The 25,598-nt window shown below is 48.0% G+C and overlaps 1 protein-coding gene across 4 annotated transcripts in view; it reads left to right on the top strand.

Annotated features, from left to right (window-relative positions):
- The window catches only part of Myo16 (myosin XVI), a 480,110-nt gene that overhangs the window by 412,992 nt on the left and 41,520 nt on the right, over positions 1-25,598 (top strand). For all 4 annotated transcript variants that reach the window (XM_017599990.3, XM_039094188.2, XM_008771384.4 and 1 more), the window contains one exon: positions 127-1,422. In XM_017599990.3, the coding sequence (XP_017455479.1) occupies positions 127-1,422 (1,296 nt within the window). The remainder of the gene's footprint in view (positions 1-126; positions 1,423-25,598) is intronic.

The raw sequence follows: 25,598 nt of genomic DNA, 5'->3' as shown, positions 1-25,598 counted from the left end.
CAAAGGACATAAGGGCTGGCTGTGGCAACCAAAGTGGTCCAGGGCAGGGTCACTCGACTGCATCTAGGCCCGGTTTCCGTGGGACACACTGGCTGCTGACTCTTGTATCTCTGTCTTCTGCCTTAGCTCTGACACGGCCCAGACCCCACAGTGATGATTACAGTACCATGAAGAAAATTCCCCCTCGGAAGCCAAAGAGAAGTCCCCACACGAAGCTCAGTGGCTCTTATGAGGAGATCTGGGGACCGAGGCCTTCTGGTACAATGGGCCAGGTGGGCAAACATCATGCCCCAGGGACACTGGGTGTGCAGTGGGCCAGTCCTGACTCCATGCCACAGTGCACACCCCAGCTGCCTCTGCACCTGCCATTGCCACAGGGTGACTATGACGATGACGGCGAGCCTGTGTATATCGAGATGGTAGGGAACGCAGCCAGGGCAGGCGGATCTGAGACTGACAGCCCTGACCAGGGCGAGTCTGTGTATGAGGAGATGAAGTACGTCTTGCCTGAGGAGGGCTGTGGTCCAGGGATGCTCACCTTCCTGCCTGCCTCGCCACCTCTGTTTTTAGAGACCCGAAAAGCCATCATCTTGGAGGCTGGAGAGGGGAGCTGCCAGCCCCTGAAGGACACGTGTGACATCCCCCCACCCTTCCCGAATCTGCTTCCCCATAGGCCGCCGCTCCTGGTCTTTCCTCCCACCCCAGTGACCTGCTCCCCAGCTTCTGATGAGTCTCCACTGACACCCTTGGAGGTAAAGAAACTGCCAGTCTTAGAGACCAACCTCAAGTACCCAGTGCAGTCCGAAGGCTCCAGTCCCTTGTCACCACAGTACTCAAAAGCACAGAAGGGAGAAAATGACCAGCTGACGTCTCCTGGCTTTCCTGTGTTTAATGGGCCCAGCCGAATCTCACCACCTGCCACACCACCGCCACCTCCAGGGCCACCTCCTGCACCCTGTGGGCCACCTTCTGCACCCTGTGGGCCACCTCCTGCACCGTGTGGGCCACCTCCTGTACCCTGTGGGCCACCTCCTGCACCCTGTGGGCCACCTCCTGCACCCTGTGGGGCAGCCCCTGCACCCTGCAGGCCACCCACACACTTTGCCTTTCCACCAGATTCTGTCTTGGTCACTGCAGCTAAAGCACTGACTAACTCTGACCTGCCCAGAACACAGCCAAAGCCCAGTTCAGCCCCAGTACTGGGTCCCTGCAGCCCCTTTGTCAAGGCTCCATATTCACCCGGAAGGACAGCCAGAGCAGACCTCAGGAAGGCCTCATCCACCTTCTCCCCACCGAGCCCTTACAGCCCACCCAACAGCAGGCCGCTGTCCAGCCCTCTGGATGAGCTGGCCAGCCTCTTCAACTCGGGAAGGAGTGTGCTACGCAGGTCTGCAGTGGGACGAAGGATCAGGGAGGCTGAAGGTAAGCAGAAACTCTGTGGAATCCTGGTATGTGTGCATAACGTAAGCCACATTCCCTGTGCATGACCATTCAGAGTAAGTGTTGATCGAGAACCGGGCCTCACATGACCAGCAATAATAAGGTTGGAACACTTTCTGTGACTTCTGAATGGCGCACACTGACATGACTTGACAAATTAGTGCTTGGGCACTTAAAATAGAGCAGAATCAACACTTTCCTTCTCAGTTTTGTTGGTGCTGTTGCTTCTCTATGATAGTTCCTGACAACCTGAACATGGTATCCTTTGCTGGTCTGATGTTGCTGCTTTGTGTAACATAGTATCCTTTGCTCATCTGATGTTGCTGCTTTGTGTAACATAGTATCCTTTGCTCATCTGATGTTGCTGCTTTGTGGTTTTGCCATTATTCACCGTAGATCCCCAGTGTCCTTCTGTCCCGTGTGAATATCACGCTGGCCCATGGTATCTGAGATTGCCATTGGTCCAGTTACGCCTTTGTCCTTAACACTTTGTCACCTGAGTGTGGCCCTGGAAGGTTGTCTTCTTCTCTCACATAGCAAGCCAAGGAAGAGTGAGGCCTGGTCCTGTTTCTGTTTTTTCAGTCACAGCTCAGCTGAAGAGCGTCTGCAGTCTCCGGCCACTCTACCGAGCTGGGGGTTAGGCTGCTGCGCTAGAGGCAGCTGCCAGCAATAAGGAACACCCTGTGTTCTGCAAACAAGGAATGCAGCCAGCAGCACCAGTCCATGAGGATGCTCTGGCAGTCTCTGATGTGGAGCCCACCACATCTGCTTTATTCCTCCATGTTCAGTGTGCTGTGCTTGCAGATCCAACGGTCATAGAGGGAAAATTATATATATATATATATATATATATATATATATATATATATATTGTTCTTTTGCAAAATATCTTCTCAATGCTCTATCTTTTGGAGAAGAAATGAGGCATCGCACTATTCCAAGGGGAAGCAGGGAAGGGTATCAGCCTGAGCCCCACATCCCACTGGGGATGAAGGCAGCTGTACCTGAGCCACTGCAGATAGGAGGCATCTTCCTCAGGGGCAAGCTCAGAAACTGACTCCATGAGTGGAACCCGGAGTATGGTATTCTGTGCGCTCAACTTGCTCCTTCTTCAAGGACTAATACATACATTTTCTAGCTCCCCTGGTTTGATGAAAGCAGGATCCTACATAATAAAATTATAGGAAAAACTGGAAAGCAATATGAAAAAAGTAGGCCAAAGCTCTGGACCTCTGACAAGGAGATGAATATCCACTCCCCAGCCATGCCTCAGAGTGCCTAATTATTTGTTTAACTAACAATTTCTCCTTAATTATAGGCTATTAGTAAATGAAAGCATATTGGTAAGGAGCAGCAGAATGTAATTCTACAAGTCATGTTTTATCCCAACAACCAAAATGGACCAAAAGGAAAGCATTCAATAATTTAAAAAAAAAGCTATTTGAAGCTAGAACTAAAAGTGTATCAGGGTCCCATCAAATATGACTTTCCACAGATCAGAACTGGGTAGCTTCATCTAGATTCCATTCTGTCAAAAAGTAGTGAAGTCCACATAAGTCTAGAGAGAACTTATCACTTAGAAATCTCAAGGAGGTGGCTGGGGAGTGGCTCAACAGTTAAGGGTGCTTGCTGCCTTTTCAGGGGATGTGGGTTCTGTCCCCAAAACCCATACCAGGAAACTCACAGCCACCTGTAATGCCAGCTCCAAGGCATCTAGAGTCCTCTCGTAGCTTCTACAAGCACAGTCGCGCACACACAGATACAAAGATAAATAATAAAATAAATATTTAAGAAACAAAGAGAAGCCTCAAGGCTGCAGAGCAGGTGAGGGGTATCAGGAGGCCTCTAGGCACAGCCTTTAAGTCTGCTCCCCTCCCCTAGGTATTATCAATCACCACTGTGACTGAAGAATTATAGCATATGTATCCGTACTTCACAAAATACATTCTAATCTGAAAAAGGAAAAGAAAAGGGAAGCTGCTTTGAACCGTTTGCAATCGCTGCTGTAATAACAGAAACCTTAGAGATATAAGTCTCAGCTGTTCCCACCCAGATGCAGGAGTTCCCAACGCACACTGAAGGGAATTCTCTCCCGCCTGTGAGAGAAGTGGGCTTGTATGATTGTGTGACGCCGTGCTCTGGTGAGCTAGAGCAGGGTGATCTCCGAGAACGTGGAAGGGTGTGGTAAGATATAGAACGGAAGGATTTAATGCCCCTGCCATGTGCTGGAGCAGCTTACACGATTATTAAGGCTTACAGGGTTTCATCCTGAGGAGAGTAAATCCACTTTCTACTGAGGGATCCCCCCCGGCTGCTATTCACAGTGAGCATAACTCCATCCTCAATCGTCTTCTTTTGAATCTTCACTTTGAAAGACATTTTTATACCCAACGTCGTCGACTGTGTGGCTAATTCGCCCTCCCAGCAGGCAGGCATCGGTGACGGTTCCCATTAATGCCTGGGCATGAAGTGTGGAGACGGGTGTGCGTGATTTGCAGAGTGGCTCACGGTGCTCCTTCTGCGTTTTTAGCAATAGTAACTTGGAGGACACTGAGCTGTCAGTGCATCCCCTGTTGTGGGTATTTTGGACGCAGATGTGTAATGGTAAGCAAGAAATGGTGTATTGGAGTGAGATGGTCACTCTGTCCCAGGTCTGTTCTGCAGACTCACTTCTTCATAGGATTTCATGAGTAGCTCACTTTCTCAAGACATAGTCATGAGACTCTCACAGAGTCTCAATACATAGCCTAAGCTGACCTCCAACTGACGGCAATTCTCCTGCCTCAGCTTCCAGAGTGGTGGAAGAACCAACACGAGCCACCGTTCCAGGCTTCACATTTTTCTTGTGAGATAATCATGTAAATTCTAACAGTATAGAACTTCAAGTTGGGGGTGGGGGGAGGGGAAGGCACATAGACCTGACTAAAAGGATCAGCCAGGCTGGACTAACAGCACCGGGGGCTTCAAGCACCATTTTAACAGCCTGCTGCTCCCACACTCTATTCTGAGGTACCTACTACAAATACGCCCATATTACAGGTGGGAAAACCAAGGCTCAGAGAAACTATAAGCTTGCTCAGAGTTTCGCTGCTTACGCAAAGCCAAGCCTGACAGAGCAGTGGCTCTGTCTAGAATACCTCTTTCCACAGTTCTCAGCTTGATGCTCCCTGAGAAATTATCAGGGGTGGAGGGGTTAAATACATACTTTATTGCTGCTGTGTGACGATACAGTCACAGAGCTTGGGTGAGAAAACTCAAGCGTGTTGAACGTGTACTTTCCGGATTACAGGTAAACGGCCCTGTAAGATTCTAGGGACGGAATTAGAACACTTGGCCACTGAGGTGAGAAAGGACCAAATAATTATTCACCCCCCCCCCGCCCCGTAAGAGCAAAAGTTCTGGCTAACTGACATTTGGTTTCCTTCCTATGGTCTGGGGATCACCATGCTAATTTGTTTCTAGTTGCTTCCTTTGAAAATGTGGGTCCCTATTCAAATGGCAAAGGAGGCTTGTCCAGGACACTAGGAGGCGCCATTGCTCTGAGTGGTAGGTCAGGCCCGGCATGTTTGTCCTAGTGACTCCATACTGAAAGTCAGAGCTCCACTGGAAAGGATCAGGAAGATGGGGTGTGAGGAAAACACAGGGCGTGGTAGAAGTTTGGGGAAGAAAGTAGAAGGGAGCCAGGGTTAAGATGAGTTTGATTCACAAGTTATTCCTTTGAAACAAAACAGAACAAACCCTCAGTTTCATTATTTCCAACCCCATGAATCCAGAGCATACACAATGTAAGTGATCAAGTGCTTGGAAAATGGTTACAACAGAAGACTACTGTACAGCCTGTCTTCCATACAGTAGGTGGGTTGAATCTTTTTTTATGGAAGATTCACCTTCTGTAGAGCAGGCGAGAGGCACATAGAGACTTAAATATAAATCTCAGTCTATTTATCCTAGATAAATAGCTATTTCCTAGATGCAGCTCCCGGTAGCGCTTTTATTTAAGGCTTGCTTAATCCAGGTGGAAATTACCGTACATTTCAAACATTTCACCCCATCACATAAGCATTCCACACAAAGAATAGTTTGAGTTGGGAAGTCTGTGTTTCGTAAATGAAATCTTACAGAACGGCATTTTTATTTCTGAATACTGCTTGCAGTGGAAGGGTTTGAAAGTTGGCCTGTGAGAGATTTTGAATGTGATATCGGAGAGAATAGGTGACAGAGAGTGCTCCGTGGTCTGGGATGTTTTGTCTCCTCTGTCCACGCCACTCCCCATCGTTGAGTGACCTGGAAGTCCATGCCAGGGCCAAATCTTCGTTACTATTTATAAATACCTCATGCGTATGTTGCTCAAGAGGAAAGGTACGTTCTCAGGTGCCTTTACCTCAGACAGGGCAGTCACTGCACCCAGTCTACACCCTTAAAGGTGCCCACTACCCACAGCAAGGCTGATTCTGGAAGCTGGAGTCCACTATTCATTGTATGAGCACAGCAGTGGCTGCAGCTTGCATGCCACACACACACACACAAAAAAAAAAATCTCCCATATACGCCATTCACTCTTGGTGACACTTCCTGAACTAGATAGGTAGTATACACAACCATTCTGCTATAGGGGAAGACTTGTATTTCTAAACATTACATCCAAACACTGCTCAATATGAAAAGACTGAAGTTCGTATCTTGTCTCACGAAGGAAATCAAAGGCAGCAGCGGCATCTGGAGTCAAGGCTCTACGAAGGTTTGACACTTCTGTGCAGGTAACATTACAAATACCTGGACGTCGCTTAGCAATAAGGAGCAGGATGCGCCTGCTTCCTGGCTTACCAGTGGCTCCTCACTCGAGAGCTCCCTGTGGTACTCTCCAGTTTGTTTGCAAATGCCTGCTCTGCATGGACGGACGGTGTTTGAGGCAGAAATCCCAACGTTATTGTTGTTTAACCCCTGATACGTTCAGATGAGATGGCACCTCGAGAAACGGTCTGCCTCACGCAAATCTTGACCTCAAATACTAGGAGGCATCGCCTAGGCCTCACGCCTGTGGATAGATCTTGTGTTGTCTTGTCCACAGATGCTTCATCTTCCTTCTGCTCCAGACGCTGCCCTCTGTGGTAACGTACTTGAGTGTCTGTATGCTCCTGGGTGCATGTTGAAGGTAGCTCTAAGACTCCTAGATATCAACAAGGCTGTAGACAACACACAGCTCACTGCTGTGGGAATCTCCTCCATGCCCTGCAGCCATCCACAGCCTCCCCTAGCACAGAAGTTTCCCTCTTAGTCACAGAAAGCATCCCCTTGCATTCCAGAACCATCCTCCATTAACATTAAACTTTCTTCGGCATCCAGATGAGAAAGCCTTGTGGAGAAACCGGATAGGCATCCTCAGAGAAGGTTGGTTGCCACTTACAACAGTGTTCTGAGAGGAACTGGGCAACGGTTTTTCTCTCTGCAGGCCTGTGGCTGTCCCCATGCCCACAGGCTCTGGTGTATGGTGTCTCTGACAAGAAGGAGTCCTTTCACTAACTTCTTGACTCCTCTGCATCAAGCATAGGTGTCTGTGGGAGAGGGGCCTGTGAGTTCAAAATTTTAATTTTCCGATGGCCAGGAAACTCATGTTTTAGCCAGTTACACTGAGAAATGTTATTTGGGTTTTTATAAATTGATCAGTAGCCAAATATACCCATGCAAAGGGCAGAGCTCTTTGTCCTCTATAATATTTGGAAAGATGTTTTCAATGCCTAGACAATGGATGTCGTTTGACATTTATCTCACAAATTACCACTGTTTCCCTCTCCAAACACCCAAGAATTTGCACGAGCAAATCGTACAGCCAGGCTTGTGCGGACTTGCAGAATGAATTCCATTACAGTCATCCGGTAACCCAGAGTGTAAGAACAGGGCTTGCTACTGGAAATCTAAAACAATAAATGACTAAATCCCCCGTTGCCTCGGCCTTCTCCCAGACTCTGTGGGGTTCCCACGTCAGTGAGAGAAAGTACAGTAGAGGAATCAACCTCTAATGTGAGGTGGATCCATGGCTGACTTCTAAGTGTCCCCCTTGGGTTCCTCCTAGGTACCTTGTTTTTTTGGGGGGTGGGGGGGACTTCAAAAATTTCATCTGATCATTACACAATAGTAGTAACTTTTGTGTTAGGGGAGGCTGTGGATGGTTGAAGGCCATGGAGGAGACACTCACAGCAGTGAACTGTGTGTTGTCTACAACCTTGATGATATTCATGAGTCTTAGAGCTGCTTTCAACAGTGGTAGAGAGATGATGGGAAAAAAAAAAAAGTGCTCCAAAGTACATTTCCAGTCAGGATGCAGAGCAGGAACTGTCCCTGTGACTTTCAGGAGAGCTGGGACAGCCCTGACAGACAAGAAGAAAGGAAGAGAAGGATGGTGGTGGCTGGATTTTTCTTGAAGCAGAGGTGTGTAAGTTCAGGAACCGCGATCCTTTCTGAACATAGGAAAGAAGGGGAGAACGAAGACAGCTCTCACTGCTCTGGCCCAGAATGATGTCGGGTTGCTCTCTAGAAGCTCCTTTCCAGCTTCCTGGTAAAGCTCTGATGCTTCCACACCTCCCCTCTATCCCTTAGAAATTATCATGGCCACTAGAATCTCTCCCACAACCCAGTCGGAAGCTCCACGAGAGGAGGCTCATACGGTGATGGCAGCCATACTGCTATGGGCGGACCCTCACGTAGCAGGAGTGCCCAGACACACTGTGTGGCCTGTGATGGCCTTTGTCGATAAGCATAGTTCTTGAGGTTTTCCTGTAGCTCTCTCCTGGGCCAGGGTGCTGACTTCTCTTCTGAGGTAGAGAAGCCAGGTGTCGCCTCACTGCCTACTAAGGAGCAAGCCCAGGCTTTCAGGATTAAGAGATCACACACACACACACACACACACACACACACACACACACACACACACACACCCGCCACCCATAATCACAAAATCTAACATCTTAGAGTCATGAGTCAAGCACACCTCCCAAACCCTATGGTGCTATTTTTAGTCCCTGAAAACAATTAACATTAAAATGATGGTGCGAAGACCCTTCCCGAGAAAGTAATTTCCTTCCGAGGTTGAACACAAACTCATTACCAGGAGCAGATGTGGCGAATGGCAGACAAGACATATACCTCATTGTCAGCATTCCCAAGAGACACCAAGAGCAGGTTTTATGGCTGGGAGAATGCTCTAGAATGCTGGGCTCGAAGGTTCATGGCTGGAAGAATGTTCTAGAATGCTGTCCCTCTTCTGTCTTAGGGCTTTACTGATGGGAACAGGCACCATACCCAAGGCAACACTTATAAGGACAACATTTAACTGGGGATGGCTTACAGGTTCAGAGGTTCAGTCCATTTTCATCAAGGCAGGAGCCTGGCAGCATCCAGGCAGGCATGGTGCAGGAGGAGCTGAGAGTTCTACATCTTCATCTGAAGGCTGCTAGCAGAACACTGCTCCCAGGCAGCTAGGACTATGGTATTAAAGCCCACGCCCACAGTGACAAACCTACTCCTCAATTCCCAACAGTACAACATTCTGGGCCAAGCATATACAAACCATCACATCTTCCCTGTACAGCCCTATCCCGAAGTCCACCGTGCTACAGTTGGACCCTACAAGATTACCCTACAAGAAGATTAGGCTAGGGCTATCCACCATATTCCAAGATAACCTTACTCCCTCTGTTCCTTTGTCTTGGACCTCCCTTCCATACTGTGACTGGAGACTTTTATGGCTTGACAGAGAAGTATTTGGATGTCAGATTGACATGGGATGGACCCATGGTGGGTAATTTAGATTGCTCATTTAACTAGATTAAGGAACACATGGGGCAATAGTGAGGCATGCATCTGGGGGCGCCTGTGAGTGCACTTCCAGATAGGTTTGATTGAGGTGGGGAAAGCCTCCCTGAATGTGGGCAGCGCCATCCCACGGGCTGGGTTTTTTGGACTCAGAAAAAGGAGAAAGAACCTGAGAGTTCTCAGCCTCCTGACTGACGAAGATGTAAGGGAAGCATCCTACGGCCCTGATAGACAGGAACTGGCCTGGCCACCATGCCTCTGCTCTGATGGACTGTATCCCCTGGACTTTATTGTAAACTTTCCATCTCCTTTTAGCGGCTTCCTGCCAGGTATTTGGTCACAACAAAGAGAAAAACTAACACATCAGCTGAGTATTTAAAACTTTGCTTATCACTAAAAGCGAAGCACTCTGAAGCCCCACCATGGCATGCCCACCGAAAATCGCACATCAAAGGCGATCGACTCCAGAATGAGGGCATCAGAGGCCACTTCACAAGGAGATGTCAGGCGTCTATCCAGGACCCCCAGAAATTACATGAGCAACGAACCAGCCCTCAGCATGTGCCGGGTAGTATCGTGAAGACCATGTAGATTGAGAGACAGTGACCTTCAGCAGCTGCCTGACCAGGACAGGAGAAAAATAGCCCCAGTGCTCCCATATCATCTGTAGCACCATTCTAGAAGAAGACGGGTGGGACTTCGCTCTTTTCCTAAATATTGTGTGGGCGTCGAGATGAAGTTATCAATCACCAATAATCAGCAAAGTGAGAAACAACTAGACCAAGAGCTAACCTAGACCTCCCATGCTGGTCATTTGTGAGAACATGTTAAAGCCACCTCATTCCCGATGATGGCATCTCCAGTTGATCTCGCCACTTGATGGTTCTGTGGTACCTTGGAACAAAACCAAGCAGAAGGCTACACAGTTAGGCACTAAGTTCAGTGTGATTGAAAACAAAACAAAACAACACACCTTAGCTTTAAATTGTATGGATTACCTAGGGAAACTGCCTTCTCATCTTGTCTGTAAACTTACAGTAGCCTGTCAGTCAGACCAGGGCTATGCACCTGGCATAAATAGGGCATTGTTTTTTCAACAAGCCAAATGCAGCCAAGAAGCCATTAGGCGTGGAATGCACTGTCAGCAGAAGAGTCTGATACCTAACGCTCTGGAAATGACACAGTAGCTTCAGAGACGGGCTGCCTTTCATAACCAGCAAAAAAAAAAAAAAAAAAATTATACTGTCAACTGTTAAAGCAAGCACCTATTGTATGCAGTGTGCCTCTACTCGGAATTATAAAGTGCCACTGGAGGAGGCTCTCAGGAGAAGTCTGGTGCTCCATTCTGCAAATCACAAAGCAATTCCTAAGCAAGAGAAAAAAGCCACCACCACCTTCCCACTCCCCACTCCTACCCCCCACCCAGTGATCTACACTTCACCGTCCATGCATAGCACACTGTCTGTTATTTCATTTCCTTCTGTGAAGAAATGGTCAGAAATGACGTGCAGGACAAGAGGCCACCACACACCAAGCCTGGGAGACAGCTTAGCAGCTACAGTGTTTGCTGAGAAAGTGTGAGGATGCCCTGTCTAGTTCCGTGTCAACGTGGCACAAGCTAGAGTCATCTGAAAAGATGGGACCTCAGTTGGAAAGGTGTTTCCAGAAGACCCAGCTGTAGAGAATTTTCTTAGTGATTGATGGGGGTATGGGGGGGATCTCGCTTGTGGTCTCACCCTGGGCTGGTGGTCCTTGGTTCCATAAGAAAGCAGGCTGAGCAAGCCACGAGGAGCAAGCCAGTGAGAAGCACGCCTCCATGGCCTCTGCATCTGGTCTTGCCCTGTTTGAGTCCCTGTCCTGCTTCCTTTGATGATAAACAGTGGTATAGAAGCATACACCAAATACATTCTTTCTTCCCCAGCTTGCCTTCTAGCAATGGTGTCTCAGGACAGCACTAGAAATTCTAATTAAGACAGGGGCTAGGACCCTAGTAACTCAAATAAATCTCTAACAGGAATGGTAGCCCGCCTGTACCTTGAACCTCTAAAGACATAGGAACCTCTAAATGGGGGACACTGGATAGAGCGAGCTGCCTAGCAATAATTGAGCCCTGGGCTTGATGGAGAGGCGCTGTGACCGAAAATAATGGAAGAATGATCAAGGGTGATTCCCAGCATCGATGTAGGGCCCCCAGATGCAGGACCACATACACACAAACATGAATACACACAAATACACGCAAACACACACGCACACACATGCATGCACACACATGCACACACGCGCACACACACATGCACACACGCGCACACACATGCATGCACACACTCGAACACACTGGTGCAGACATGCACACATGCACATATGCACGCATGCATGTGCTCATTCTCACACTTGTGTGCACACACAAAGAGAAAAGAATCAAAAGGCGCTTTACCTACACAAGGACTGAAGCTAAGCTCTCACCGTGCCAAAAGCATTGGGAGGCAAGACTGACTTATAATTACTTACCAGCGTAATTACCTCCCTATGCCTGACTGTTATCATTTCTTCAAGCAGCCTAGAAAATTCCACATGGTCTCAGAGCTGACCACACCCAATATCACATTGTCCAGGGCCTCATTCCTAGAGCAAACCACACTCACCTCCCTTCATTGTGCCAAATTGTCTTGGGCCCTAGCTGTGAAATCCTGGTTTCTTTTTGAGATCTGCAGTTTCCTTACTTATACCCTGTACTCTGTTAGTTCTCGAATATGGTAAGAGGCCACAGGACAGCAGGATTCTCTTTCCTCCCCCACACTGCTTACACGCAGCCAGGGAGTGAGGCCAGGCAGCAGAGTCTACTGATTCACAACACAGCACAAAATGTTCCATGGAATCTGCAAACTCAGGCCTTACCCAAGTGTCCCATAAAAACAAACAAACAAACAAGCCAAAAAACCCACCAAAAGAAACTTTTCGTATTCCAAACACGGCTTGGGTTCAACCGTAGTCCTCCCGAGACAGGTCCACACATGGGAGTGTTTCAGAGGGCAGCATGTATGTGGGGGCGTTTGATTTTGCCATTTCCCCTGTATGTGGGAAGAAGAGAGTGAGAAGGTGAGAAGGGGAAAGAAGGGAGGTAGCCAGGTGGAAAGTGGAAGTCACTGTCAAGCAGGGAACCATGTAAGTAACAGATCTCACTGCTGAAACAAAACCTGTGTCAAGAAGCAGCTTAAGGGCATAGGGTTTACCTTAACTCCGTCATTGTGGGAAAGACAGCAGAGTTATAGCTCATAGCTGTGCCTTAGGTGTGTGAGGCTGCCTGGTGACATGTTGGGGATTAAAAGAGCAGAGACTGGGGCCGGAAGTGGAGCTTGGCTATAACCCTCAGAACCCAACTCCCAGCATCCCACTTCATCCGTCAAGGCCCCATCTCCATCTCTCCCTCTCTAACTACAGCACCACCTGAGGACTGGTGTTCAAACACATGATCCTGTGGAGACAAGCCAGTGCTCCAGCTGGGTGTATGTGTAGACTCACATCTGCACGACCCGATAACTCTTCCTCGGCTCCAGTTCTCAGGCCTCATGTCCTGCCACGCAGCATAAGTCCGGGTCTAATGGGGACACAGGACATACAGGAGTCCCCTGACTGAGAGTGGCCCTGGGATCCTCCTGACTATCCTGTCCACACATTCCTTGGGGAAGTAACCGATGCCCTGTAGCAGATGCTGTGGGGAAAATTGGATCTTCCACAAATCTTTTGAGAATTTGCTTTCTCCTTAGTATTTAGCTATCTCTATGTGTATCTGGTGATAGAGTCCCTGGGATTTGTAATAGATAAATCACCCCCAGTCCTCAGAGACATGCTACCCACAGTTGCCGATCTGCAGGGACGCCAGCTCAGTTTCTGACCCCAGCACACTGTTCCCTCCTGCATCCTCGCCACGTCTGCCTGTACCGTGTGACCTCGGCACTAACAGAGATCTGTCCGGGTCGCTTACGTGCCACACCAGAACAGAAAGCCCCAATTAGTAGCATTAATTTCATTGCCTTGGTGGGGGTTCTCTGCTGTTCTCTCACCCAGGTTGAAGCCATCTTTCTAATTTAGGGGTAAGGGAGGGCACGAGGGGAAAGGCTTTGTGCCTGTACACGGTGTTGGGAAATCTCCAAACCGTCTGCTTCATCGTGGTCATTAAGAAAGCGTGCCGATCCGACCCATCTGGGAATCAGAGTCTATCTCCATGTCTGTGCGATTTAATACATATTAAGAGCCTTCGGTTACAACTTTGGAAAACACGTTTCGTCGAACAGATAATGAAATTATTCTTTGACATGGCCTCAAGACACGTAGCTCCTTCCAGGACTTAAAGGGGGGAAAAAAAATCACAGGTTGACTTCAGGCAAAATAATAACTGGAAATTAAACTAGCCAGCATCCTCGGTGTTGTTGCTCGCCTTGAGACTTTAAATAGAACTAGAGGAACTGTGAGGAGGGACAAGTCTGATTTGTCCATTCAAAATACACATGTGGATCTGTTTGGTTCCAAAGCACTGTTTAAATAGCACGGATATAATTTTTGGTTCGTTTTCTCTCTCTCTCTCTCTCTCTCTCTCTCTCTCTCTCTCTCTCTCTCTCTCTCCCTCCCTCCCTCCCTCCCTCCCTCCCTCCCCCCTCTCTCTGTGTGGGTGCACGCACACATGTATGGATGCATGCATGTAGCCCATGCATGTGTGCCCTAGTATATGGGGGTACATGTATTCATGTATGCCAGAGATCAACGCCAATATTTCTCTATTGCTCACACTGCAGCTCGTCGACTCCACAGATTGGCCAGTGAATCCCACCTCTGTCTCTGAGCACTGGGATTCCAAGTTCACTGTCTTACCTTGCTGTTTACATGGGAGATTTGAAGTCAGAGCCTCATACTTGCACGGCCACACTTTACCCACTGGCTCACCTCCCCACGCCAAGGTGCAAGAGGCAAGCGGGTTTTCCTTGTAAACAGGGATGCCTGAGACACCCCACGTTGCATGGGGATAGCGTATGTGTTTCACAGAAACCATTCGGCCTACAGGCTAGTGAAATTTCCACTCCAAGTGTCCTCTTCCCTTTCCTCTTGAAGTGTTTGTGCAGACCCACTGAATTAATCTACCAATTCACACACGATTATGAACTTTCAATCCTGCTACAGTGGGTGGGACTAGCAGATCCTGGAGGGGCAAGGAGAGAGGAGACCCGCCCTCTGACTGGAGGCCAGAGGAGGACTCATGCTGGGAGGATTTACACCACGAGTGTGGTGCTCCTTTTTGAAGTCAGCGTCAGGCTACATGGAATGGACAGACTTGTTTTTCTTGCTATTTACATGCTCTCACAGTGTAGCCTCAAACTCGCAGAGATCTACTTGCCTCTGCCTCCAGTGCTGAGATTAAAGGCATGTGGCCATACCAAACTAGCTTTCATTTTCTTTCTAAATCCGGTTACTTATAAACATACAACACGTTACATAGTTTCCTGAATTCTGGAGTACTTACATATACCTCATGGCATGTCTTGGGCATGGGACCCAGCCAGCATAAACCTGAAGTCCATGTATGTTATGTGTACCTTGTACACATTACAAGCGGGTAATGGTTTTTCATTGATACGTTCAATTATTCACTTACATCCCGATATCAACCCCTCTCCTCCCAGCCTCCCCTTCTCAAAGCTACCTCTCCTCCTTATCTTCTGAGAAGGGGGAGCCCCTCCCAAGTATCACCCCCCACACACCCTGGCACATCAAGTCACTGCAGGACTAGTCACATCCTCTCCCACTGAGGCTAACCAAGGCATCCCAGTTAGAAGAGCAGGGTCCACAGGCAGGCAACAGAGTTAGTGACAACCCTCACTCCAGTTGTTGGGAAACTTTCATGAAGACCAAGCTGTGCATCTTCTACGAATGTGGGGGTAGCCTGGATCTGCCCTGTGCTCACAATTTGATTTGTGGCTCAGTCTCTGGGAGCCTCCAAGGATCCGGATTAGTTGACTGTCCCTGTCTTCTTTGGATCATCCAATCCTTCCCCTGTTTCTTCCATGAGAGTCCTAGAACTCCATTGAATGTTTGGCTATGGGACTTTGCATATGTGTTTGCATTGGCTGCTGGGCGGAGCCTCTCAGAGGACAGCTAAGAAAAGGGTGACTTTATATGGCATTTTATAACATTGTGCATGGATTCATGCTATGTATGTGTGTGGATTCTCTTTGGGTATTCAACACCCAGAAAACCTGGGGTTCATAGCATTTCTGGTTTGGGAGGTTCAGATGCATATTACCCCTCTTGGGTTTTTTTTTTTCACAGTTGACTCCCCGAGGTGCCTCATGGGAAGGGAAACCCTAGCACCAACTGGCCATTTGGTGATCCCTTCTGGTAGCTCTGGATGAAATGTGAGCCCACAGATGATTCAGTTGTCAACTTCCTATTTGAGACTCATCCCTGGGTGGCAAGCATCCTCTCTGTGGCAGTCACTGCCGTGGTTGAGTGTGGGACCATGAAGTCATACTTTGGAGACTCAAGGAATCGAGGGCCTGTTTGTCAACCACAGATACAACAGAACCACCAGCCAGGGCTGTCAGGGAAAGCAGTCTCAGTAGCCCAGTAAGAGTGGGATCTGACCTGAAATCCCCATAGAGGTTTTCCACTTTCTGTCTGACGCCCTCAGAGTAGCTGCTGTGCAGTGTGAGCAGGTGGCAGCCACCGGACCCCAGGCTCAACACTGATCCCTCCACGCCAAGTGTCCTGTGCTCTGGGCATCCGAGCTCGGCTTATGAGCTCTCCGTGCTCATGCAGCAGGAGTCCAGTATTTCAGACATGTTCTGTTGGACCTGGCCGGTGCCTTTTGTCATACTTTGGTGGGCACATGAGCCAGTGAGTTCTTAGCAAGGTGTTTGAGAAGACCTCAGCACCACCGCTCTAGTTTGACTCTTACTTTCACTTCTTTCACATTGCTGGCTCTCCCTGGCCTGCGTCACTCCGCCAAATGACTGACACCACTTGCTTTGCCTCTAGACCTGGTGCCATAGTCGTCCAACAGAAGGTTGAGGTCTTTATCCTCTCCCCTCGCTTTCCCCGTCAAGCGAGCAGTCCGGTTTGCCACCATGCTGACTCTGCACCGTTTCATGGCTTCTGGATCCAAAATCCACACTGAGGGGATGAGAGTCTAGCAGCTCTGTCAGAGACACTGCAGCCTAGAAGATCCGCTAGTGACGATCCCTGACAGCCGGTCCTGGGTTCAAGGATTCCCCCTTTCGTGGAAAATTTTGAATAAACAGGACAGGAAAAAAAATGATATAGTTAGTTAAATTTCAAAGGAAATTGGCAGGACTTAATTTTGTGTGCGTTTTCTGGGTCTGAGAGCCTTGTTTACCGTGACAGCCACTCCTTAGCTCTGCCATCCCCATGTTCTTCCTGGCTGGGCACATACGTTATTGGGGATACCAGTCTGCTTCCTCTGTGGGTGTTTTCTCCTGGAATGCATCTCTCCACGCTTGGCAAAGAGTGGGCAGCAGGAGTTACGAGTGGGGACAAGCAAACATTCCTCTTCCACCCAGCCCAACCCCCCTGCGAAGGTGTCCTTGCCCTTGCTGCTCTGCTCGAGAGGTGAGCAAGCCAGAAGAGTTTCCTTCCCGAGAGAGGAGCACCAGGGGAATGGAGCTGCAAAGCCCAGCTATGGACGTGTGCGTGCGTGTGTGTGTGTGTGTGTGTGTGTGTATGTGTGTGTGTGTGTGTATACAAATGCGGTTTTGTGGTTGTTTATGGAATTTTTCTTTTTTATACAATATATTTTGCTTACTTTTAACTCCTCCCAGATCCTCCCTATCCACCAAACTCTATGCCCCTCCTCTTAAAAAAAAAATCACACACAAAACAAAAACCATGAATCAATATATGCAAAATAAAGAGCCACGAGACAACACACACACATACACATACACACGCACATGCACACAAACACACACACATACACACACAGACACACACATCACACACACACAGATTCACACACACACAGATACACACACTCACACACACTCACATACATACACACACCACACACACACACTCACACACATACACACACCACACACACACACTCACACACATACACACACCACACACACACACTCACACACATACACATACCACACACATACTCACACACATACACACACACTCACACACACACTTACACACATACACACCACTCACACACACACTCACACACATACACACACCACACACCACACACACACTCACACACATACACACACCACACACACACTCACACACATACACACACACTCACACTCACACTTATACACATACACACCACACACACACACACACACACACAGATGAACACTACAAAACTCCATTGAGTTCATTTTGTATTGGCTAGCTACCCTCCCTAGACTTCTTAGAGCTGGGATGATAAGGAACCATTCAGCTTTGCCCATACTGACCATTCCCGGGCTGCTGGGTTGTATGTACTTTTGGGTTTCTGAAATAATACATCCTTGCAGAAGTACTTCCAGTCAACCTGGTGTTGATTGGCCCAGCCACTACACAGACAGATGCTGGGTTCCTCAATCCCCATGACCAGCACTGCTGAAATTCCCTTCCACACAGGTCAGCCATGGCTGTTTGTGCTTGTGGTGGATTAGACTTAATGCTGCACAGAGCAGACTCCAGGCCCCCCTGCTGTCTTCTTGTCCTACACACACCTCTCCTTCAGGGATGCCCTGCCCCTCTCTCCTGAGTATCTCCAAGTGGGAGATCTCCTAGTCAGAGCTTCCAGGGAACTGCTGTCTTTACAGAACTCTTTCCACGAACTCTGTCTTTCTGAAAGACCATAAGGCCGTGAAGAAAGCTTGTTATAGTCCATAGGCTGCACATAGAGACAGGAAAGGCTGGCTGGTGGGGGTCTGGGCTGAAGAGAACACAGGTCCATACTCCTCAGGGGGCAGGAACCTGAAGGTGGAAAAGTATGTAGGCTCAGGAACAATGGGCCCCAGTAAGATCTCTATTCTAGAAGAGTCTTTGTCCCCTTGAGGTTAATTTTGTGCTGATTCATTAAAAAAAGAAGAAGAAGAAAACAAAATAAAAGCTACAGTTCTGAAGGAGTAGGCTTGCAGTGGGCTTTCCGAAGAACAAAGGCCAACCTCTTCAGAAAAGAAATCACACAGCTGGACCTTTATTTGTTGGGGTCTGGGTCCATGTGTGCATTGCTAGATAGAATTGAACACATATGCCCGTGTCAGGCAAGTGCTGTACCACTGGCCGTAGCAGAGGTCAAAAGGAGATTGCACCCCCATGCAACACAGGCTAAACTTAGCCTGATACAAACTCACTGCCAATTTCAGGTCAAAGAAGGTCCGTCCTGGTCTTAGCATATACCATCAGTGTGCTTTTGTTACCAGTACTGAGCTATAATCCTCCAATCCTAAAAGCAAGAGCCTGGAAGGGTGGGGAAGGTGCCAGGCCCTCCCTCTGTGTTCTGTGTCCCTTAATGCCAAGCGGCAGAGGGCAAGTGGTGTGTGCCTTTCCAGAGTGGCCGAGTGACCTTTCCCAAGAGGGGTTTTCCTGTTGTGTTGCCCAGGAGTTGTAGCAGCAGGAGGGATGAGTCTGAACTCAAACCTCATCCTCAGGATTTTCTACCTCACGGCAGGACTCTCTGCATTAAGTCCTGTAGACTACTCCAGTTTGGCTCCCTCCAGTGTTACTGAAACCCTGATCCCAGCTCATGTGATTCTGAAACATGAGCCAAGGTTATCTCGGGTAACGAAGGTAGCTAGCAGCGGGTATATATTTATTTATTTATTTTAAATCATTTCTCTTAAAGAAACACCCCACTGCCTGTTGGGTGCCCGTTATCCTTGACTGAACTGAGACTCTTGGCTAGTCCAGCCCCACTCCTTCTCTGACCCCAGCCTGCTCCTTCCTCTCTGTAAGTTCACCTTACTTGTGTCCCTCACGGCCTTCACGTCCCACGCTGGCTCTTAAGGATCACCCTGCCTGGGGGGAGAGTCTCCTTGCCTAAGTCTTTGTGATGAACACTTCTGCTCCAAGGACAGCTGCTCACACCAGTCCTTGGGTGGCATGCTAGTGCCTCCAAGGTCCCCATGCAGATCCAGAATCTTCCAGCTTTGCCTCCTTCTCTGGACTTCCCCTTGCTGAGGGTGCTCTTGTCGGCCTGCCCCTCCCCCTGCTGCCCAGCCTGGGTAGCAGTCTAAACCCTTAGAGCTTTTCTATTTATAGCCTCACCTCCAAGCTCGTGAGCTTTGCCAGGTGAATATTTATCAAGCTCCTCTTCTCAGCTCCTGCACAAGGCATTTGGAGGAAGCCAGGCTGGAGATGAACCAGATACAGCAGACCCCACCCACCCCACCCCCTCAAAGCTGCAGCAGATCTGGCTTCTTTCTCTTGATACAACCAGTTCTGTCCTTCGGGCCCCTCCCATTCTTTCTGCACCCCCTGCAGAGGTGCAAGGATGCTGTCCCCTGCACTTTCCCGCCTTCCAGGTTCTCTTGGGGATCGTACAGTAAGTGTTTTGGGGAGCTCTTATGCAAGTCTCCAGTACTCACTAGTAGAAGCCTCAAGGATATCCTGAAGGCCATTGCCCTGGAGGAGTCACCTGCCCCTTCTGGAAGCCTGAGAAATGACACCCTTGTGAGGTGTTTAAGAACTGGCTCTCCCAGTCACCAAAATTCCAGAGTCACACGGGGCTCAGGCAAAGAATGCCAGTTCCCACCAAACTGACCCCAGTGCCCCGAAGCAGGAGATTTTTAAAGCAACATAAAGTGATATTTTGAAAACAATCAATATTTACTGTTGGTGAGAGAGACGACGACAGAAACTGCAGAACAAGGCAAGGCATTGGCTGCAAACACCCGTCAGTGTCTCCTACAAGATGCTGGGCTTCAGTGGAAAGTAAGAAGCTGTGGTGTTCTGAGTAAGAGGAAACCTCCAACGTGCAATGCAATACTGTCCTTACCTTGTAATTTGAAATAAGCAATGTCAAACGCCAAGGCATGCCATTGCCACAGACACTCAGTCCTTTGCTACCTGCCAGCTTCCAGCCATCGCCTGGGCATGATGCTGCCACTCAGGCTTGCTAGGAATTCTTACCAAGAACACAGCTGTTTTACCACTGTGCAAGGTGCGGCTGTGCTTAAAAAAAAAAAAGTGAAGCTTCTACAAGGTGTTGTCAATCTGTTCATTAGTCTCTTCTTTTTCCTTCCTTTTTTTTTCTTTGTGTCCTTTTTTTTCCCTTGACATTGCAATATCCTACTGTGGAACCCTAGCAATCAAAATCTTCATTCTGCAGCCAGGGCTGGTCTCAAACATTCAGTGAGCCTTACTGCCTCAGCCTCCGCATGCACAACACTGCCTACATCTATTTCATTCTTCCATGATGTATTGTTTCCTCTCCATGCTAGGCATGTAGAGACTGTAAAAATATCAGAAGATATATTTGAATTAAAGGCACTGCCATGCCAGAGGACGGCGGCAGAACACAAGCAAACTGGAGAGAAGGGATATACCAGGCCCAGAGAAGGACTAGGGAGAAGCTACCTGGCCCGAAAGGTCTTCCTGGTGGGCACAGAGTCTTGAATGAGCACAGAGCTTTATTCTTCCTTGAAGTCTGTGATCTCTGGTTGTAGGAATGCAGGTCAAAATCTGGGGCTGACAGAGTCTTGGAAGATCCTTTCTATGCTATGAGACACTGGTGTCTTAATTGGAATGAACCTAGAAAACACAGAGCTGGGAAAACATGGCCTCCTTTCAGAGCAGGACTTTTGGGCTGGGGACCCTCCATTCTAGGCCAGGTAATGGATCCATGGTCTGCAGCCAAACTTTTTGAATACCTTAAGTTTTGTTGAATCTCTGGCCTCCACTTACCAGACGCCAGCCACAGCTCCCCATCCCCAGCTGTAATCTCCAACTAAGAATTCAGACACTTCTGAGTGTCCCCTTGGACGGGGGAACCACTTTTAATGTACAGTTTCCCAAGAAAGACACTCTCCCAGAATGCTATTTTTACTATTTAAGAGCAAGGAGAAGACAACAGAATTGTATGTTAATGTTGAAGAATTTTCTAGAACTCCCCGCACTAGGTCAAAAGTCAATGTATGCATAGCCAAGCATTAACGCCAAGCCCTTATTTTTGAGTCACATCCTGGTGTGATTCATGTCTTCTGAACCTATACCCTCTGTAGTGAGTGTTCAAGCCCCATAGGTAGGTATTCAAACCGTCAAGTGTTTACCAGCACCCAACAGAAAGACAGGATGAATCACACACATGCATCATGCAAGGCGCAGCCCCAGACATGTCTCAGGGAAACTTTAACTCTGAGACAGCATTTTCCTTGCTTGCCTCTCTCTCCTTCTCCTTAGTCATCAAGACACTCCAACCTCTTCATTTGGTGCCTTTCTCACCCTTCCAGCACGGAGGCATGAACAGGCTTGAGGACTTAGCCCCAGGTCAGTCCTCAGCTTCCCTAGTGTGCATCTTTGTGTGCGCTCGGGAGGACTCTACGGACCCAATGGCACAGAAACGGCGGCTTGTCTCTGCTGTGATTCTGTCAGTGCTTAAGTACAAGGCAAGGGCAATACCTTTAGTAAGGAATGCAGAGTTTGGTCCCATACCAACCTGCTGCCCATGCAGTGAAGTGAACTACACAGAGGGCTGGAATCTAAATGTCAACAAGTCAGGGCATAGACGCCTTCACTTCTTTGGGCGTTAAGTGAGTAAGGGTGTTTTTTGAGCAGACACTGGCGTGTTACTCATAAGCCACAGCTCCATGGTTAGCACTGATAAAAACACGGTCGCCCCAATGAGGCGGCAAGTCTGTGGTCAGGAATTCCTTCCATTGCAGTGTCATATTGCAGGCTAGGTTCCTGGTTCATAACCATGGAACATCGAAGATAAGGTCAAGGACAGAAGCCGCCTCAGCCTTTCCACCTGCAAATGAGCTTACGAGGGAAGGCCAGGAACAGGGGAAGAGGGCAGAGGACTGGGCACACAGTGGAGCCCTCTGAGCTGGGCCTGCAGAGTGCTCACTAGCGGGACATTCTTGTAGGAGGGTTAGTGTACTGTCTGGCCTTGACAACAAGAGCAACCATGAGTCTCAGACTCTTGGATCGTTGTAGGCTTGCGTATCCAGCTACCCTGCTGACTCTGCATCCTGATGGCTCACACTAAGGAAGCACCAGGACCCCCCTTATGTCCACAGATACCCTAAAATAGACCTGTGCTTTTTATGATTAAAACAAACCCAGCAGGCAATGCGAAGTTTGCAGACCAACCCATACGACAAGTGTTTGAGCGCATGGCGGCCCCGACTGAACCTGCGGAGTGGAAGCAGGGGGATATTTTAAAACCTTAATAACAAAAATGAAGGTTTAGATGATGGGGTCAGTGAGTCTATATGACAGAAATGAGCTACCAGGAAGGCTAGCATCAATAACTGAGTCTGAAGGCTTTATGGGTCTTGCATGATTGTCTCTTTGACCATCAGATAGAGCCACATCCTTCTTTTGGCCTGTGTCCACTTAGCCTTTCCTAAACCTGTGGGTTCTTCCATTCCTCAGAGAGTAAGGCCTCCATTCCTTCCTGGGCTGCCTCTGGGACCCGAGTGACAGGCCTCTCACCCCACCAATGTCCACACTTACCATTCCTTTGCTTCCACATTCATGACTCATCTGGACGAGTGCTACATGGTTCCTGGGAGAAGCTAGTCCATTTTTGCTTCGAGATCTTTACAATAAGTGTTGTAGAGTTTATCTCTGTGACTGCAGCTTCCCACTGCTTTTTCTATTAACTAAAAAGAGCTTAGCTGTGCAGATACAGCTCGACCCAGCAGCTGTTCTTAGGTTCTCATTCATCCAGAGCTGCCCTCCTGAAAATGTTCAGTCTGTGGGTGTGTTCGTTTGTTGGTTGGTCATCCAGCCCCTTTCCAGGAGGTGAACTTCAAAACTACGTGGTCTCATTCCAATCTCTAGCACCTAGTGTGTCTGGTACGTAGCAGGCACGCAGACAGTAGCAGGACAAAAGGACACAAACAATAGCAGGAGACACCCACAAACACATGCAGGCGCATGCATAGATGCCCATGTCTTAAGACAGCTGAGAGGCTGAACCTGCTTGAGTGTCATACAGGAGCTGTACGACTTGACCAAACTGAGAACTGAGCAACCATTTCTTTAGCTCTAGCACTGGCCACCATGAGGAGGCCAGACAGGAAAATCAGCCTGGCTTCCTACTTGTGTCAATGTCCCAGTAGACGCTGACTCCACAAAGACCACTGTGGTGTCTGTGTTTGTGTTTGTATACCAGAGTTGACGCTCTTGTGGCTCATAGGGACATTTGAGCATCAGTCCCTCTGCTTGGCATTTGAAACTGTGATCATTTTTAATTGTCTTGTCTGATAAAGATAAGTGCATGCACTTACAGGGTTCCAAGGGATCCTTCCAGGATTTTTAATCCATCCTGCGATTTTTAAGTCCGATTAAATACATCTCCTCAAACATATTGTGTTTCTTTAAAGTTAAGAATTCTTTCTTGTAGCTTTTTGTAATGCACACTCTATTATCATTATCTCCAGTTGCCCTGTAAATGACCGCACATCAGAACGTCTCGTTCCTAACTGTAACTATTATCCCTCAGGCCAAACTTTCCTCTTCTCTCTTAACCCATACATGCTCTTCAGCCTTAGAAAACCATCACTCTCCTCTCAACGCCTGTAATCGAAGTCTTTGGATTCTGCAAATGACTGAGATCTGGCCCTGGCTTAGTACATTAACAATCAATTCTACCCACATTGCCATAAGCAACCAAGTTTATTTTTTGTATTGCCCGGTAGCATCCCCTCTTGTAAACATACTTCACTTTCTTTAACCATCCAGTTGTTTGCTCCAGACTCAGGTTTACTCTACAGAGTGGCTATTATTAATAATGCCCCAGAGAACATGGACATTCAGGTGTTTCTTTGACATGCTGATCCATTTATTTGGGTACTTCCCATGGGCAGGTTTTTGGGTCACATGAGATCTAACTCTGAGTAATATCCATACTTTTTTCATATACCAGTTTACGTTCCAGTATGCAAGGGTTCCATGTTTGTACATGCTCATGAGTTTACGTTCCAGTATGTAAGGGTTCCATGTGTGCACATGCTCATGAGTTTACGTTCCAGTATGCAAGGGTTCCGTGTGTGCACATGCTCATGAGTTTATTTTCCAGTATGCAAGGGTTCCGTGTGTGCACATGCTCATGAGTTTACTTTCCAGTATGCAAGGGTTCCATGTGTGCACATGCTCATGAGTTTACATTCCAGTATACAAGGGTTCCATGTGTGCACATGCTCATGAGTTTACTTTCCAGTATGCAAGGGTTCCATGTTTGTACATGCTCATGAGTTTACGTTCCAGTATACAAGGGTTCCATGTGTGCACATGCTCATGAGTTTACGTTCCAGTATGCAAGGGTTCCGTGTGTGCACATGCTCATGAGTTTACTTTCCAGTATGCAAGGGTTCCATGTGTGCACATGCTCATGAGTTTACATTCCAGTATACAAGGGTTCCATGTGTGTACATGCTCATGAGTTTATGTTCCAGTATGCAAGGGTTCCGTGTATGTACATGCTTATGAGCTGCCATTGTCTTTCCTACACCATTCACTCTTCTCAGTGAAGTTAGCACCGGTTTGATTTGTGTTTCCCTGGTGAGTAGTGATGTTCAACATGTTTTCACATATGTTCTTGTTCATGTATGATCTTGTTCATGTATGATCTTCTTATTCTGTGTCTTCTCTTGACAGGTGTCCAGGTCTACTATCTGTTTTGAATCCAGTTATTTTTGCAGTTGATTTTTTTTGGAGGGGGGAGTTCCTGGCATATTTCTGTGTTTTAACTCTTCCTCAGATGTGTGGCTTGCAAATTACTTTCTCCCAGCCTATCGATGGTCACTTCTCTGTCTCCTTTGCTACGTGCAAGCTTATCAGTTTGCTATCATCCTATTTGACTGTTTGGCTGTTTCTTGTGCTCTGTGGGTCTTGTCCTACCCTCTCCCATCCATGAAAATATCCTAAAGTATTCCTCTTACTCTTTCCTATAGTAATTTCATGGTTTCAGATTTCATGCGTGGGGAAGAATTCAATAAAGCATTATGAGTTTGTTTTTAACTGGTGAGAAGTAGGGGTCTATGCCCCCCCCCAACTTGTCCAGCACCATCATGAAAACAGCCATCCTGCTCCTAGTGGGATTCTTGGCAACTATGCAGACATTCAGCTGTGTGCGCTATTTCTGGACTCTTGTTCTGTCTCTT

The sequence above is a fragment of the Rattus norvegicus genome, chromosome 16 (genome assembly GCF_036323735.1).
Source record: "Rattus norvegicus strain BN/NHsdMcwi chromosome 16, GRCr8, whole genome shotgun sequence".
In the NCBI taxonomy this organism is placed as follows: Eukaryota; Metazoa; Chordata; class Mammalia; order Rodentia; family Muridae; genus Rattus; species Rattus norvegicus.
The sequence above is the reverse complement of the archived record's forward strand: the minus strand, read 5'-3'. Positions and strand labels throughout refer to the sequence as shown.